The 19,025-nt window shown below is 39.0% G+C and overlaps 1 protein-coding gene across 5 annotated transcripts in view; it reads right to left on the reverse strand.

Moving 5' to 3' along the window:
- The window catches only part of NAV2 (neuron navigator 2), a 423,681-nt gene that overhangs the window by 110,496 nt on the left and 294,160 nt on the right, over positions 1-19,025 (reverse strand). For all 5 annotated transcript variants that reach the window (XM_074884466.1, XM_074884468.1, XM_074884465.1 and 2 more), the window contains one exon: positions 2,290-3,388. In XM_074884466.1, the coding sequence (XP_074740567.1) occupies positions 2,290-3,388 (1,099 nt within the window). The remainder of the gene's footprint in view (positions 1-2,289; positions 3,389-19,025) is intronic.

Genomic DNA, 19,025 nt, shown 5'->3' on the forward strand with positions numbered 1-19,025 from the left:
CCTGCTAGTTTCCCTTCATTTGTATTTTAAAATAAAGGACTGGGTAAAACCAACTTCAAACTCCAATTTATTGTCTGATATTGTGGCTGTCAGGTAATGAAAGGTGATGTACAAATCTATTGTCACATTTGAGTAATAGATCTTGACTCGTTTCATTTTACTAGTTGCACCGTGTTTTGCTCATAGAGCCACATCAACAGCGGCGGGAAGTTCTCCTGTCCAAAGGGTAAGTGCTATACAAAAGTGAAGACACAACCAGGAATGACTGTTGCAATATTCTTATTTTCCGTTGGCCCTATATGAAATGTAGAACAACCTCTCACGTCTTTTAGTTTAAAAACCCAAACAAAAAGTCTATAGGCAGATGAAAAGTTTAAAGTAACCTTTAGTGATAGCAGGAAAAAACTGAGACTACTACTGCAATGCATTAACAAGTGCATTTTGCAGATTCAAAAAGTGTCTGAATAGTAAACTTATAACAACACTATATGTTTGCCTTGAAAGTCAATACAATTTGACTTTTCTCTTTCCTTTTAAAGCCATCAAGATAACACAGTTTGGCCTTTTTTCCTCCAATGCTGAAAAGTAAAGGTTATTTTTTCAATTTCTCATCGTTTTCTCCAGCTGCCAATAGGTAGTTTCATTACTGTTTTTTTGTAAAAAGTCAAACCGAGAGTTTATCAGTATGCTTAGATTACAGAGAACATACGGACTGCATCAGCTTTTACACTTTAGATGATGATTTCTATGTTCAAACTAATATGAACAACAAGTTGAGTGCTTTTTCACTTTATCTTTTGACAGGACATTAAAATGATAAACTGAACAACCCAAAGCATCATGAATACATTTTTGGAAGTTATGAGGGATAAACAATATAGCAATCAGTTTGCAATCACAATTTTCTACTTAATTATGGATTACAATAGTACAAACTGCTCTGGCAATTTTTAACTCAAAATAAATCTCCAAAAATTACCAGTAGTAGATCTCACCTTCAAAGACACAACAACAATGCTGATGTATATAGATGAAAGCAAGAGCAAGGGAAAACTAGAACATATACTATTAACACAAGTTTTAGTCAGATGAACTTTTCCCAACTGGTTCCTTTTCATGTGACCGCATCCCAGAAGGACACCTGGCATTTTATTCCATACACACAGGGAGAACACTCAAGGGGTCAGGAGACTCAGGGGTTGCTCTTCCCATTTTGCATTCCTACATTGGCCTTTGGCATCCCTCTCTTTTAGGTTTATTGCATTTACATTCACTTTTATTTAAAAAATGTGGCCAACCATCTCTTATGCTATATCTGCCAAGAGATCAAAGGCAAAATGTGTATAGTAGAACTGAAAAAATGATGGGAAAGGGCGACAAAGATGACCAGAGGCTATGAACAGCATCTCTACAAGTAAAATCTAAACAGGCTACATGACACCTTAGCCTAGAAAAGACACATCTTAAGGGAGGGAAGGATATGACAGGTCTCTCAAATCATGAGCAGCAAGAAGATGATAAAGACAGAACAACTGCTTGCATTTTCTTCCTATGAAAATGGCTGTCAAAACCAAAAATCCCACCATCTGACTGAGGAATTTCTTGCATCATGGTCAGGCTGGGGACCATGTCTTTAGGAAGATTTGTTACTGATTTCTTTCTTGTTAGTTTTCCCTACATATCCTCTACTATCATTGTCAAAGAGAAGATGCTGGACTAGATGGAGATTAGAGGCAACCCCATATGGCTGTTCTTTTGCTTACCTCATTCAGGGTTAATGCACAGAACAGCAGACTTAGTGCCTCGGCTTACCTATACTAAGGGATTTTTATTTCATGTTTTAAGTTTTCCCATTACGGCTTATAGTGAGGCAGCTCCACCACTGTTAGCCGCACTGAAAAGAATAAGTGTATCTATGTCATAAATTGGCATTGCTACAACTTTTAAAGCTATGATGCAAAAAACCCCACCTAATTCCATGGTGCAAAACCAGGCACGAGCAGTACCTGGTCAAGAAGGTGTTAGCATTCTCATCTTAACTGTTAGTAGGGTCGGATACAACAATTATTCACCCTCCTATCTACCACAACTTCTTGTACATCTTAGTCTGATGGCCTTCACCAAGAATTTGTGTGTAAATGTATACACTGTCTACTCTCTTAAAGCAAGAAACTTCTAAATTGCGTGCCATTCATCTCGCTGCCTCACCCCCCTCAAAGAGAGTCCAAAAAGGAATCTTCCTATCTAAGTGTCATGTTCAAAACAGTCTAGTGGAGAAGTTCACCATACCTGTACATGAAGGGAGCTACCGTGGCAGTGTTCGGGTGGCTGTATTGCTGTTGGGGATGAGGTAGCTGAACACTCACAGTATTGCTCCCTGTGGTGTGTGTCGTCGCGGCGGGTCCGTTGACAGCTTGGCTGCTGCTGCTGCTGTTGAGGCCTCCTACGCCTTTTCCTTCTGAAGAGGCCAGGCTGGACGAGGAGCTGGAATGCCTGCTGTCCAGCTGAGACTTCTGATGAGAGAGTCCCGCGCCGGCTTTCCCGCTGCGGCTTCTCTCGCCTTCCTTTGCAGGAACGGGGGCACTTGAGGATTTCCCTGTGGTGTTTTTCATTCCTGGTTTTGGTATTCCACTGTGCGAAGGGGCAGAGGCCTCCTTCTTGGCACTATTCAGCTTGCCTCCTTTAGGGATAAAGCTTGCGATCTTGGAGGACTTTTTTGGCATCTCTGTTGTTGTTAATGTTGTCTGTTCTTCTTTTGGTTCCTCTTTCAGGTCCAGCTTTTCAGTGATAGATGTTCTCTTTGCAATGTCTTTACTTTTATCCTTTTCTTTCTCTTTCTGTTTCTCTTTATCCTTCTCATTACCCTTTGGAGAACTCTTCTTATTAGTTAGTGCCCGACTAAAAGTCCTTTGTGCAATTCCCTTGAGTGCAATTTTGGGACTACTGGACATCGATCCCGGATTGTTCACATTCTGATTCGTGGCATCAATTTCTTCGCTCTCCTCAAAGCTGAGAAGTGTCTCCAGCTTTTCACAACTGTTGTCCCGAGACCCCGGACACTCAAGTGTTGTCCCTCCTGCTTTGGAGCCTCCTTTGCTATTGAAGAGTTTTAACTTTTCAAGCATGGATTTTTGACCATTGGGAGTTGTTTTGGCGATTTCTGAGGGTGGCTTTGGAGGTTCCGATATGGGCTGCTTTACGGATAACATGGAAGACGTAGCTGTGTGCTTAGCACTAAGGGACTTGCTGCGCCAAGGTTTAATAGCAGAGCTGGGCTGAGGGATGGCTGATGAGTTATTGCAACTAACAGAACTGCTGCAGCTTTGAACTGAGGATGAGACATTTTCATTCATTCCTGTGGGCTGGGAGGCTGCACTGTCCGCAGACTCTGGAGAAAAACCAAAAAGAACCCAAAAAACCAACACAGTAGTACCTGATATTATAGCTAGACTGAGATTCTTTCTGTAATGAAACATTAGGAATTTTACACTAACAACATTAAAAAGAGACATATATTAGTATTTTCAACATCAGTATCACTTAAAGAAAATAGAAGCCAGTTTTCTTTTCCTAGCCAGCAGAACAGCAATGAGCTCCTACTATGTAATTTACATTTACTTGCTGTTTCAAGAAAGAAAAAAATAAATCTCCTCCAATTGAAACCAAAATGTGTTTCACAATGTGTTCTCCCTTATTAAGTTCATTATACTTTTTCATTAGCAAAAACACAGCAGTATTTTCTAACTAGGGATTCCCTCTGCTTTTGGCAAAATACTTGCTGTCCAAGTTCGATTCTTAGAAAAACCTCAAACATATAAAAAAATGCAGGAGTAAGGAAAAAATTAAAACTGAAGTCCTTTCAGTTATTGGGGGGAGGATATGAGATCTTCATATGCAAAAGGTAGAAGAAAACTCCATGTACAAAAATAATTGTGCCGTTATGCAATGAACCTAAATTAAGTATTACCACATATCTTAACCCAGCTGTAAGAGAAACTAGTGGCAGTAACTACAGCCCTCCCCCCTCAGAGAAAGTAAATCTTCTATTTACTTAGTTCTTCCTAATGTTATTTGTTCTTGTTAAGAAATTAGTTCAGAGCTTAGAGAGAGCTTGAAAAATCACACTCACCTACCAGTGGTCACTTCTCCTCTGAAGTTTCTCTTTGCAGAGTTTCCTTTCTGGAGACGTTACTCTCTCAATTATCACAAATATGTTTTCTGTTAAACTGCTCATGTTTCCAATTAACTTTTGTCATCTATGTCTGTTCGCCTGCCCAGCAGCCTGCTGGGGATTAACGGCTCTTACCTATATTTCCCTGCCCTCTAGCAATAAAGTAAACTGTGTATAGAGCTGCATTTTTTTAATTCAAAAATCAACAGCGGTTGAGAGCGTGCGTTTTCAGCAGCAGGAGCAGCCCTGTGAATTCAGCCCTGTAAATCATGAGCCGCTGCAACCACACAGGGACTGTTTTACTTCACTTTCAGCTCTCAGTGAAGATACGGCTCTGTTAACCTCCCTCCTCTGATCCAAACCAGATCTACTAAAGATTTAAAGTACATTCATCTTCCTGACTTAGCGCAGAATCGGGTTTCTAAGAGTATTAGAGACTCCTTAATAATAAACTCAGTCATTTCACGTGGTTATGGACAAAGCGGGATAGCAGGAATTAATGATACTTTTAAAAATATTACTGAAGTCAGAAGATTTCCAGGACTCTTGTTATTAACCAATAACTATTATACTGGGCAGTCTGCTAGTCCTTTTCCTATGGCAAACTACCCATGTGGAACTGGAAGGAAGCAAGAGCCAGATTACAGACACAGAAAGGAATTGTACTTCTTTTAAGCTAGTGCCAGTCTGCTGACTTCCAGGGCATTACTCCTGTTTTACTCTAGTACAGAAGGAAAAGCAAGCCACCGAATGTCCCAAACAGCAATGCCACCTGGTCCTCTAGGTGCCCTGCTCAAGCCTGCTAAACACAACCCGATGGGTTAAGGAGGACTGAAGAAGTGATAGCGTAGGAGTCGCAGTGACTCCCAGCACGAGGGGAAGCAGCGACCCACCATCACAGCACCCTGCCCACGGACACGAGAGAGGAAGGAAGGTCACAACTACTTCAGAAGCTGCTGGAAATGTTATTCCCTCTGCTTTCAAAAGCTGTGCACCACTGCTTTCTCCTTCATGCCTCTTACCGTACACTGCTGCTTTGTTATTATTTTTATTTCCTGAAGTCCTCCTACCCATCAAAATCTACTTCCCATTGCAACACTGCACCACGGTCCTTTTGAAAATTCAGAACAAGCAAGCCTTTGTCTCAGCCTGCCTTCCACAGAAGACACCCAGCAATGTACTGAAAGCTTCACTAAAATCCCAATTGTGCATCATTTACAATTCATTTGTATAGTTTCTTTTAAAAAAAAATATTTCCCTTCTCAATATCGGATATTTTTACAGAAACTGCAGTACTTTCAACACTAAGTTCCTAATCCAGATGCATTCCGGCCATATCATGCTAAACAAATCTCGACACAAAGTGTACCTGTGCCCATAAATCATCAGAGCTGCCTGTGATTCATGAACATGCCCAGGACAAATTTACAACTGGGTCCAGGGATGAACGTACTAATCAACATGGGCAGGGAATACTTTACTTTCTCAGAAAAACTCATTGCAAGGAGTAACGGGACTGGGACAATTATAAGGGAGACAAATTGAAAATTACTGGTAAGGGATGTAACTACAAAGTAGAAGAGCTGGTTGCACCCTCGGTTAGTACAACACACGCAGCAACACAAACCCAGCAAGGGGTGAAACAGCGTTCAGACTGAGCACGCAGCCAACTGAACAGACTTGGGAAAGAAATCTGCATTCTTCTCAAACAGGTTCTTAACAACAGTTTGAAAAAAAATACAGGCAATGTGTGTATCGGTGAGAACAAAGCCATCCTGCACCCACCAGAACTCAGCCTATGCAGAGTCTTCGCGTGAGCCATGACCCGCTGCGGCACCCACTGGAGACAGGAGCTACCAGGCTGTGGTCCATAACCTCACTGTAAGGTCTGACTCCAGCTCAAACCCTGAGCGAGCTGTTAAGACGCTGCAGATCAGCTGGGGGAGCAGACACCGGAGGCAACCCACAGCACACCAGGGTTCCTACCAACTCTACAATGTTTTCCTGGAAGTGAATGGAAGGTGTTGGTTCACTTGGGATGTCAACCTCATCCTAACAGCCCAGGTGAGTGCTCTAGTTCATCGACTTTTGGGGAAAAGGCTTTGCTTGGATCAAGTGAAATAGCTTGTTTTCCAAATCCAAAAGCATTGCTCAGAATTTATTTCCCAACAAAATCCAGAACTTTTTCTTTTCTCCTTCTCTTGAATGCTTTCAGGATTTTTTACATTTTATTTTATTTTTTTTAAATTCTGTTTGGTCACTGACCAAACTATATTTTTTTCAGTTTGTTTGTTTTTAAACACAGCACTCGCTTTGTCCCCAACTCCCCCACATACACCCTCCTGTTTGGAACTTAACTGTGCTTCTGTTGCCAGAGGTGTAGGATGAGTACAATGTAACTCCATTGACACAGTTGCTCCTCATTTGCAGACATGTCAGAGAAATCAGAAGTAGGACAATACTGTGACTGTAACATTTTAAAAAATGAATATATTGGGACGTTAATGTCATTTTCAGAGTCTCTACCTAACATTTTCCAGAAGTGAATTCTGTGAATGTTGGATGCTACACATGCAAAATGAATGAAAAATATTTACCAACTCTTACATATACATGTTAAGCAGCTACACTATGGGAAAGGGAAGAAGATATTTTATTACACAAGTACAATGGATTTTGATTCATACTCGGATCAAATACAGTGAAACTGGAAATAAGTCCTCAAGTTTTTGTTACATTGCACCATTCAATGTTAATGCAAGAAATAAAAGGTTCACCATAAAACACAATCACAAAAAATGGCTTCAGCTTAAGAAAACTTCAGGCTTTTTGAGATTCTCTGTTTCTTTCTTACAAACAACTCTGCTGGCTCTTTTACTCCTCAGACCAATCTTGGTAAACGAAAGGGGTTATGCTGCCAGAATGGAGATTCAAATGCTAGGTTTCCTAATGAAGCAGTAACATCAATACGTGGATAACACATCAGCATGCAAAGGGGAAAGTTTTATTCAGCGTAGCATAGGCCCTTCTTTCATGAAAAGGAGAGCAGGTTTCATGCATTCGATTAATAAGCTTATTATTTCCCATGTGTTCCTTTGTGAGGGAGATATTTTCTTTCTTCAGCAACCTGCATTAACTAAAACTGACTATAAAAGAAATGTTTTCAAACCCAAGCTACAGTCTACAATAAATAATGATCGCTTTCCTCTTTTCAAAGTCAAATCTTGGCTTGAAATCTATTTTGTTCCTAGCGTTCCTGTTAAAAAAGATGTTGGTGGTCTAGTTCCAATGCCAATACGCACTGTAGCATGGGTAAATCTGATTTCAGCTGCTCCTGCAAAGTCTTAACGGCATCTGCAAACCTATCCATTTGTGATGAAAAAAAGAGTCTGAAGGCTTATGATTTAATTCTTCCACTAAAGTCTTTGAGAGCTTACGTTATAATAAGGTCAGGAGAAAATATATGCAATTTCCCATCATTTGTCATGTTCACTCTAAGCAAGTGGACTTTGATTTGTTCTAACTGAAAACTTTCTAAAACAGTCATTATAAGCATGAAAGGCAACACAAAGACAAAGGATGTTCTCATAGTTACTTCTCCTTAGGAGGGTCAAGAACTTAACAGCATTTTTATTCATTTTATAATGAACAAGCTGTCATTTTTTATTTCACAGCTATGGGAAAAATAAGAAGTTCTCATGAAGAGAAATATCTTTTAGTCCAGCCCATAGATTAGATAACCAAGTCAGAAACATCCACAAGCAAATCTAATTTAGGAAGTAAAAGCAGATCTGCTCTATGACATTACAGTGTCAGAACTGCAGAAATCACTGTGACAGTTTCATCATTTCCCATCTAGAGGAATAACTGGTGAATCTTGACCCTTCCCATCCACCCACCAGAAGATTCTCCTTCAAAGCACTACAAGTAAGAGTCCTACAGAGAAAAGCTTTTTAGCTTATTATCTTCTTCAGTAATGATTTATCATTCTCAGCAAACCTCTGAAATATGGGAATGCCTGCATTTCTGCCAGGAGTTGGCTATAAAAATCAGAATCTTTCCATAATCTAAACCACGAGCAGGTAGAGCAGAACATTCCCAACAAGAGCAACCTGGCACACAGCCCTTCCTCAAAATAAGCACCACTCCTCCGGCCCACAGAAGTGTCTATTTCAGCTGAAACGTTGACCTGAGAGAACTACAGCTGGGTGGAAGGCACTGTCTAGTTACTGGCTTGGGGTGGGCAAGAGGTATGGCCTCCACCCACAAGATAGCCAAAGCTTTCTTTGTGTTGTCTCTTTTACTCTGGACCACAACAAAAAGCAACAAAAACATTTTCTTAAAGCAGAGATTGCCAGATAGGGAAATTCTGTATAACCTGACAAAAGCCCAGATAGGAAACATTTTGCTTTGCTGAGAACAAACACTTGCCGAAGCTGAGCAGAATTGGTTCCTTCAAATTTTTTCCACTGTCTTTCGCTTTAGGGGTCATTTAATTTATTGTAACATGAGACAAAAATTACCTTTACTCCTTGATATTTTTCTTTCCTTCCATCGTATCTACTTCTTCAGTCCCAGTGTTGTTAACTCCGTAGCTTCAACAGCAGTTTCATGTATTCACAGAAATGTGCTGTACCTCTGAAAACCCGTACCGAAGCCCATGGATATGTCAGTAACTCGACTTCCACATTTCTGTACGGTTGCCTTCATTCACACAGCGCTCCAGTACATGAAACAACAGTTTTGCTGTTTACTTCGCCAAGACTCAGCATTTTTGCTGAGGTGAAGGGAAATAAAACTGGAGCACAAGCGATCCTCTTCTCATTGTCTTGACATAACTGACTAAGAAACTTGAATTCCTTGTTGTTTTTGTTTAGTTACTGTAAAATTCAAAATGCTGTCCACATGACTGCCTGAGAAAGAGTTTGGAGGGACCTCTATCGACTACATACCGGTTAGATGACCATAAAAATAATGAAACCAAGTTTACTGTGCCATTCAAAACAAGTCGCACTCTCCATTTAATATTAGACAAATACCATTCTTGTTCAATACTCTCCATTTTCTTCTCACTATTTGTACAATCAAATCCCCCAAGATTCCTCATAACAGAGTTATTCAAAAGCATTAATGAATTCCAGGCAGGGAGCTGTTATGGAGACTTTCATTTGATTTTATATATAGCTGGAGGGGACACTATGTACACTTAGCAGCCTCGATCTGACACATCTCTCCTACAGGTAGGTTATATGAAATAGGACATACACGCATTAGTGGCCTGAGAATTGCACTTAGGGATTTTGACCATTAATAGTGGCTCAAAATCAGGGCTTGGAGCAACCATGAAGGTAGAAACCAAGGCAGATTTTTAACAGAGAAGCAACAGGCAACAGGAAAAATATCTGGAAAACTACCACTGATCAGTCAATCTACATTTTAACTCAGAAATGCCTTACTCTTCTCACTGCGAAGTCATACAAGTGCCCAACTGTACACAATGAGGTGGTGAATACCAAAGCACTCTCAAAGACAGATATTCTGTGTTCAAACAGAGGAGTCAAACCAAGCCATACAAAAACACCAACACTTTACCATCATCTGTATTCGCACCTATATATGAACATACATAAATACGTGGAAATCTATCATATTTTTATATCAAAACCAGCTAACAGACACATGCTACTACTTATACTGGGCTCTTCTTCATTTTCTCTCTCTGGTCAATGAAACTACTCTACGATCTGTAGCAGCAGATCTTTCAAACCAGGCCAACATGCAAGTAACCACTGACTATTCATGACAGTAAGGAAGGGCTGGGCCATGGCTTTATGCACATCAGCCACTTCAGAGATGGTGGGAGTTCTCTGGCACCAGACATGGATTCTTTAGGTATATTTGGTTATGGATGAGGAACAGGCAGAAGGCTCAGTAGAGCAGCCACGAATGGATGGGACCAGAGAGGCTGGACGATGCTCTCACCCAGGGAGAGGAGGCTTCTACAGGTGTGGTAGAAACAGGCTGGCACTTATACAAGTCTGGGACATAGCACCACTGCTGTTTGCTTTCCTATGATTTAATAGTGAACTTTTGTTTCCATGGCTGTTCTGGCACGATTCACCCCGCAATAAATTTACAAGAAATTGTAAATATTTATTTTAAAAGGAAACATCTACGAACTGTAAAGGCCATGAAATGCTGGGCCAGCTCTTCAGCTGGTATAAATTAACATGGTTCCACTGTCTCCAGTGCAGCTACACAGATGTACACTAGGGAAGAAGCTGCTTCCCAAGGTTACATTTTACTTCAAAGCTCAGGATTTTTATCCTCATGAACTGTACAGTTAAGAACATGTCATTGGCTAATTTTTAGTTTTGTTTTTTTTTAAAAGAACTTTATTTAAATACATTTTTGGCTTGTTTTAGATATTCCTAAAGTTTATACCAACTATGGCAAAGCTCTGTGGTCTTGTAAAGCTCCACTTCAGCTGCAATTAAGCCTTCAGCCAGCCTTTGTTTAGGCAAAAGAGAACATATTTTTACATGCCAAATTCAGCCAGCTGAACAGTTGTAAAATTAAGCACAAATATGATTTACTGCATACTTGTATCTGGTACTATAAATGTGCCATATTGCTTGTTATATTCTGACAGTCTTTAAACTGTTTTATGGGCACACACCCAACATATTCACTAAGATGAGACAATCTTTCAAAAAATGTACTTGATTAGAAAAGTGAAAAGATACAATCAACACCCCAGCATATATATAGATCTATCTCAATTGCCCAAAAATTAGTATTTTGTTTGATGCTCTCATGAGGGTCACCTTATCACATAAGCCAGTAACCTCATGTTTGGGGAATACAGAGGCATTAATACATTTGGTAATTTGGAGACATAACTGAGTCAATAAGATTACTGAAAAGTTCTGTGCTTAGAAATGAGAAATTGAATGCCTAAATAGAAAAAGGTCAAACAATCAGCTATGCAACTATATTGTAGAAAAGAAATAGGAGTTACAGTAGACCACAACTGCACACCTCTTAAATGTGACACTAAGGAAAAACTAACATAATTCAGGAATGCATTATGAGTATCAGATACAAGACAGAGAATGTAATTATTCTGTTCTACTCAGCACTAGAATAAGACATCAGGTGGAGCACTGTGTCCAGCCCCAGCACCTCTCTAAAAAAGAGGTCAGAATAGATCATCAAGACATAAAAAGATTTATCTCAATCTATGAGAAGGTTGAAATAGTAGAGATTGTTTAGTCTAGAAGAGAGAAGACTGAGGGGAGACAATGTAAGCCTTCAAATATACGAAGACTGTTATAAGCAAGACAGAGATCGAGGAAGAGTAATAATGTGCTTAATTTTTAGCCAAGCAGAATCCTGGTTTTATATATTTTTTTAAAAAAGCTAGCTTTAAGATCAAATGGACACTGGAAGGGATACACTTAATGAGATCATCAAGTCCTTGTCATGAGACATTTCAGAACAGACTAGCAAACAACCCTCAGGTACAGGGACAGTTGATTTTGCTTCAGAGTTGGAGCACAGACTCCCTTGGTTATCTACAGATGCAATTCTAGAAATATATCATGTACACTGCAAATGTCGTAATTTCAAACACAGTTCTTTAAATGGAGTTAAAACCAGAAGGCATATCTACACTGCAAAGTTATGACTCAAATTTGCATAAGGATATGAGAAGCAGTTTTAGGCTAAGGGACAAACAAAAACCTAAAGATTCTCCCAGGAAGAAAATACAAACCAAACCACCAAGTTCTCAGGGTATCTTTCAGATTATCCCACACTCCTTCGTTTCTCTCTCAGTTTTTATTTTTTCTCTTGCCACATCAAATTCATGATCACTGTATCATATTCAAGGCAAAATAAATCATACTGAACATTAGGTAAATACCTTCAAAGTAAGTTATATTTAGAAAACTGGACAGGGTTATTCCAGCACCTCCTTTTTGGTAGTTCATACAGCAGAACGATAGAAAAGAGCAACTACTCTGGTTATGGATTTGTCTGGACTATTTATGCAAACTTACTTTACCATCAGTCTGACTTATAAGGGAAAATGGTCAGCCAGTGAAAACAGAGAGCACCTCTCAACCGCCAGCACAGGTGAGCACAGAGGCAGCATCCTAAACACAAAGCAGAATATGCTGTTTGCTTCGTACTTGACCTAGATGAAACACTTGTACATTTTTAAAGGGTGTAATGACTGAAATTTATGAAATTATCATACTCTCACTTTGTTGAGCCAATCACATTTATTTCCCAGTGAAAATCTGAAAGCATGGGTAAACTGGTTTCAAACTTTATGGACTTATGCCTCTTTAAAAAAGTAAAACCTTTCCCACTTTTGCAGTCCTTTCAATCTTATTGGCTTTTGCATAGTCTTATCAAGTCAACACTTTGAGAGTAAACATTAGATTCATTCAATTTTCTAAAGAAAAAGAAAGCTAAAGAGACAATTAAAGCTGAGAAGGATATAGAACAGGAGTGAAAGTAACTGCTCCAAAAAGTCAAATGAAGGAATTTTTTTCTAAATCTATACGGACACAATTTTCAGTCATGAAGAAAGTTATAAACACCAAAAAATAAAATAACAGTAATCTTTAACTTACTGCTATCTGCTGCATGAGCCAACTGTTTCATTCTATAAAATCACTTCCCAGCTTTCTGACATCCATACACTGTTCGTCAATAAGGAGAGGAATCTTTCCATTTCAGGAACTCTGCTTATTTATCCTGGTCTCTAGTGAACTGTTAAATCATTCTGCTGGTCCTGGTTTCAAAAGGCTTCCTCACCCCATCACTCCCCCTCCCGCTCTCAGCAGCCTCGCAGAGCTGGGCTCAGCGCTAGTCCACTGGCACAGTTAAACCCAATTTCAGTGATGATCTGGCAGTTTGTCATATAAAAAGGGTCAATGCCTTTTTAGTATCAACTGAAGTATAACAGGATCCTCAGTCCGAACCCACAGCAGCCTACTGCCTGTAAAGGCCACTGGTTGAGATACCAGGCTTAATTTCACATTTCAGTCTTATTTACCAACATTGCCTGTGTGTCACTGATACTGCAGTGACCAACTCAACAGGGAGCACCGTAAAAACAGGGAGTACTCCCAGCTGCAAATTAACTTTGTGGGTTTGCATTGACTCTCTCTTCTATAAGATACCACGCACCTGAAATACATCAGGACTATTTAGTCTTTGACTAGTAAAAGATGTCACTCAAAATGCTAAGACTTATTATGACAACTGTTATATATATATATAGGATGTATAAATAATTTAATATATATATTAGAGCAACTGTTATTAATATGTTGGTTTATTGTTGGTGGCTTCTGTAAGAAGAACATCACAAGTGGTTTCAGATTGCTTTAAAGACAGTCCTCACCCAGCTCTCTGAAAAGCACCCCTTTGTTACTTCAAGATAGTTTCTGAACACGAGAGGAATCGACCACAGACCCTGATGAACCTCGAAGACTGGACTTATTCAGCACGACACCAACAGAAAAACTTTCCTCAATGCTTAAAAAACAAGAAGTTGAGCAGTTCAGGCTGTGCAGTAAGCTGCCTGGCAAGACCAAATCTAGAGGTCCCGCTTTTATTTTAACTCTTCCTATTGAGCCAAAGAATCCTGTCTAGTAAGTCCTCTAGCCTGATTACTAAAAAGGACAAAACCACAGAGGACAACTGCTATTTTAGGCCAAAAGAGATTGATTTACTACTACTGGAGTGTTATTATTGTCTCCTACAGTGGAATGAAAATTGTTGTAGATACAAATCAAGCTGGTATGAATTGGGGACAATAAAATCTGTTTAATTTTTTTTCTTCCAGATGACAATAGTCATTTGAAATGAGTTCACATCAGCTCAGGTTGGTCATTAATATGCCCAGCACTGAAATGTTCACACAGTAGCTGACAACTTGATCATCACAAAATTGAAACAGCCAGTGGGTTTGTTTGCTTTAAACATATCACTTGTTATCCTGATCATCTCAACCATTAAATATTGAAAGGAATGGCTTTTTCTTTGGCCAGGAAAAGGGGGAGGCGAGGTGGCACTGAGCCCTGGAACAGGCTGGCCATATATATAGCTTCCACTTGGAAGAGACTGACTGTTCAGCCATCCCAGTAACCTATTGCCAGCCCTAAGTCAAGCTGGCTCAATGCCACAGGAATTGAGTCCGATGTCTCAGCTCCCCTGCCAGAGCTGTCATGACAACTATCCCTGTACCTGCAGCCAGAAAAAGCCTTCACTTTCATATTCAGGCTTCTACGCTGAATGCCACTATAGATGGGTAAAAAAAATATATAAAATGTTAACTCTCTAACAGGAATTTCTATCATGCTTTACAAGTCTCAAAGCTCTTTTTTCACCACTTTAAAAAAAATTCTTATACTATTATTTGGCACAAAGACAAAAGCCTGGGTTTTGTCTCTGTTTATTATTATTAATGTTTTTGGAGTGGAAAAACTGCATGAGGTTAAACAGAACAGAAGGGTTCCAGTGAGGAAGCTTACGCAACATCACTTGATCATCCTGTACGATGTACAGGAGCCAAATCCAGCCATTCAGAACATCAGATATTTCATCTGATTTTATGTGCAGCTATAGAAGAAGGCTTGTCCTTCATTTTCATGTTATTAAATGAAAGATTTTTCATTCAAGAAAACAACTAGGATCATCTGGGTTGATCTTAAGGATAACATGGTTCAAAGAATTTCACTCATTTCTGAGCCTCATTAATTTCTGAGCCAAAACTGTAACTCTGTCTGAACATCAGCTCTAGGCAAATATTAAATTTTGACTCATTATGTCTGATTTAATCCTTTTCAATGGCTAATCATCCTCATTCTTAAAATTTTTATTCAGTTTGTGGTCTGAATCGGGCTAATTTTAAATTCCAAACAAACACGTACTCATACACTATCTATTGAGGTAATGAAGAACCCTTATTACTATAAATGTCACTACCTACAGGTATCTTGTAGACAACAAGGTAGTAACCTTCCTTTTAGACAAAGAACATAAACTAACCTTATAAATACCTAACTGCAAAGGAGTTTTTCCAAACCTCTAATTATGCAGAGCTCTTCTCTATGTTTTATCAGCATCCATCTTTTTCAAAGCCCATTGGAATACTGCTGAAATTTTTAGCCTTCAAGATATTGCCCACAAGAACTCCGAGTTTTGATCTCACTATGGACATCTCACCTTGCTCCTCACAGGGATGAGAGACTTTCTTCTCTATTTCTAAAGTAGCGTTTTAAAATTGAATCTGAGGGTTTGATATAACCCAAATCTGCCACTTCTAAATGACCTTTAATGGCGCTGAACTCAAGACAGGCTCAGTATCACACAGAACCAAGCCATAAGAGTGTATTCCCATGTGCTTTTTGTATCAGTGCAGGATTTAATATGAAAAATTTGAGTCATTAGAAGGAGAAATTTCAATTGGTTTGGTTCCAGATTTAGGATTTTCTGCTCTTTACACAAGAAGACATTTAAAATAAATGAATAAATATGGATTTCACAGTAAAGATGATATGAAAAACTATGGTTTGCATCAACATCGGTAAAATAAAAGATTACTTTGTAAAACTCTGGACAACCCCCCTTTTTTTTTTTTTTTTTAATTTTAAATTGATGTCTGCTAGTTCACACAACAGGAACATACAATCACACTAGAGAATCCCCCAGTGACCTGCTGAGCAGTGCACCTCCAGGAATCAGTACCACGTGGATTCACATAATGTTTAGTTGTGAAAATCTCATTGCAGCTATATAGATTTAACTTTGAAGAGTCGTTCCTACTAAAACCATGACAAGATATGCCATGCCCTCTTGAACTGTGACAACAACTATAACTGCCTACATATAAAATGCACAAATTTGGCATATATAACCATACACCAATAAGACAGATTTGCTCAGCAGAGCGGAGGTTATATTTCCTTGCTAACTGTTTATTAATTTGGTAGCTCGGTCCTATTCTCACAACACAAAGTTTAAAAGTTATAGAAAAGAAATTCTGTAACTGCCCTTTGAAATACCGTAGTATCTCTTCCTATTTAACTAGTTTATATTTAATAAAAAATTTAAAAGGAAATAATATTTAAAGGTATCAAAAATGTGGTAATTTTATACCTGCCAGAGCTCAGAGCTGGACTCAAGTAATATTAGCCCCTTAGTGCTGGCTTCATACAGGGCTGATCCATGCAAAACTGTCATTGCCATGAGACCCTGTCTCTTTGGGATCTGCCGGTCCCTGCACTTCCCTCTGTCTCTATGCCACCCTCTGTACTGGAAGTAATTTAGCTGTGTGAGCAGAGTAAATATGTCTGTAATGGCTATAATGCAGACTGGTTTGATTATCACTGCATCACACTGCAATACACACAGCTTTGCACGACAACAGACCAGAACTGCGCATCAACACAGAAGAAGGGAAAACATGGAACATATTTAAATAAGGCAGGCGTGTAGGACACTTATAAAATATTACATATTTTTCTTAACAGGCAAAACTATCAGTCCTGAAGCACACTTCAGTTTTGCTTTGCATTTATTTTCCCTCCACAGAGTCCCTGGAATAAATCACTGATAACTGTTTAGATAGTGTCCAGTGTACTTTTAACACTCTAAGAAACTAACCATACATTTCAATTGTAGAAATCATAGGACAGTCCAGGAAAAAACCTCTGGAGATCATTCCTTCCAGCCTTCGCTTGAATGAGGTCATCCAGGGCTCTGTCAAGGCAAGTCCTGAGTACCTCCAGCAAGGGAGATTCCACCACTTTGGACAAAATTCTCCAATGTTTAATTCTTCTCGTGGCAAAGAATTTTATTCTTATTGCCAGACAGAAATTCCCCTAAAGGAACTTGTGCCCATTGCCTCTTGTCCTGTCACCATGCATCATTGTGACTACAGTGACTACCCTTTAAATATTAAAAGACAGTGATCAAATATATTCTGCGTTCCAAGTTAAAAGGGATTGCCCCAAATTTGAAAGAAATAAAACAAAAGGAGCATCAACCAGAGGGGCACATGCTTTTCTTACTCTCCTGCCCCTATAGTATATCCATATCTGAAAATCAAGACATGCAGAGCTCAGATTATAGCCGAGTCAGCACGATCAGGTTTCAGAACCCTCTAATGAGACTGGCATCAAGTAAGTCTGCAAGAACACTGCTATTAAAACAGTTATTCATTTAATCTGAGTGCATTAATCTGTATGCATATATTTTTTTCCTCCTTTTTTTCTAATACTACCTATTTAAGAGAAACCTGACATTATTAGCACTGCCTTCTTCATAAATCTTAATGATAAAACATTTCCTCTGATCTCATGTGGAAATGGTCAAAGTCTGGTAGTGCTCTTTTCCTCTTGACATTTTACTTAACATTCAATCCAAAGGCAAAGTGCCATTTTTCCCACAGACTTCTACTGCCCTCTGTAGGATTATTTTAAATAAAATAACAGGAACAAAGTAGAAGAAAAAAATAAAAAGAAAGGATGTAAGTCTGTCACATTACTATATCACTTCATAAACATACCAGAGATGGTGTATTAAGTTGATGTTTCCTATAGCTTCATAAGTTCAGGGATTTTATAGACTGTGGATCCAAATCAGGAAGTCATAATCAGAATATTCCCATACAATGTTACCAGACTTTTGAGACTGCAAAATGAAAAAGGAACGCCTGAAGATCAGTGAAGACAGTGGATATATGAGGGTGTTCAGAGCTAGTCAAAAATACCCATCATTTCTCAGAACTGCAGACTGCTTTCAAAGCATGTTCCAAAAGACTCTCCACCAGGTGTAGCTAAGCAAAACACTGAACTAAATTAGTGAGAAAATCTACTGTATCAACGTCTTTACTGAAGTTGCATGCTTCAATATTTAAGTTTCATTCTTGATACTACCTAGGACACAGTTCTGCTCCTCCTTGCCATGGACAAAAAATTAGATTTCTTTATTCTAAATTGCACATGCAGATAAAATTTTGCCTATTTTTTATTTGATGATCATATTGGACAATTGGAAGGACATGGTAATGTGGAGCCTCAAGATAACTGATAACTAATAATTTACATACAGGCATAGAAATGCAAAGCTTATTTGCCTCTTTACATTCCACAGAAATGTTTTTGATAATTTAGATGAGTTCTGTAGTGACCTTGGGAGTGGCTGATGCTTTTCATGCTATAGTATGCTTGTGGTGCCAAAGGGTATTAAAAGGCAAGAAAGTAAATCAAAAGTATACTTACATATGCATGGACTAAATAACTCTGACAATTCAGAAGTGAATTAAAAGGCTCTGATTGTATGAAGGGATTATGATGACACAAAAAAAAAATCACAAGCCTGAGCGGCTCATTATTTCCCCACAATCTAAAAATGCAATTAGACTTCAACCGCATTTTTCTTAAGAAAAAAGAGCCTGCAACAGCAATTACACACATTAAAATACCCTGCCTAGAATGTTACTGCAATTATAAATGGCTAATCACTGTGACAATAAATAAAAAAATGTACCACAGCATGTTACCATTCCATGACGTGAGGAATGAGGGCACTGAAATCCCTGTAAGTTTGAAGGGAATTTCGCATAGAAACTGCAGGGCTAACTCCAAAAAGCAAGTTAAACCTATCATGCCCTAACCTCAAAGAAGGCGTCCACAGGACTGAAGTAGGTGTCTAAGTGATCCCTACTAGAGAAGACGTATCTCTTCTCCACATCTTGAAACTGGTTTCAGACAGCATGCAAAGATGCGAAGACTGAGAAAGCAAAATAAAATACTGAAAACACAACGTA

Source organism: Strix uralensis, chromosome 15 (genome assembly GCF_047716275.1).
Source record: "Strix uralensis isolate ZFMK-TIS-50842 chromosome 15, bStrUra1, whole genome shotgun sequence".
In the NCBI taxonomy this organism is placed as follows: domain Eukaryota; kingdom Metazoa; phylum Chordata; class Aves; order Strigiformes; family Strigidae; genus Strix; species Strix uralensis.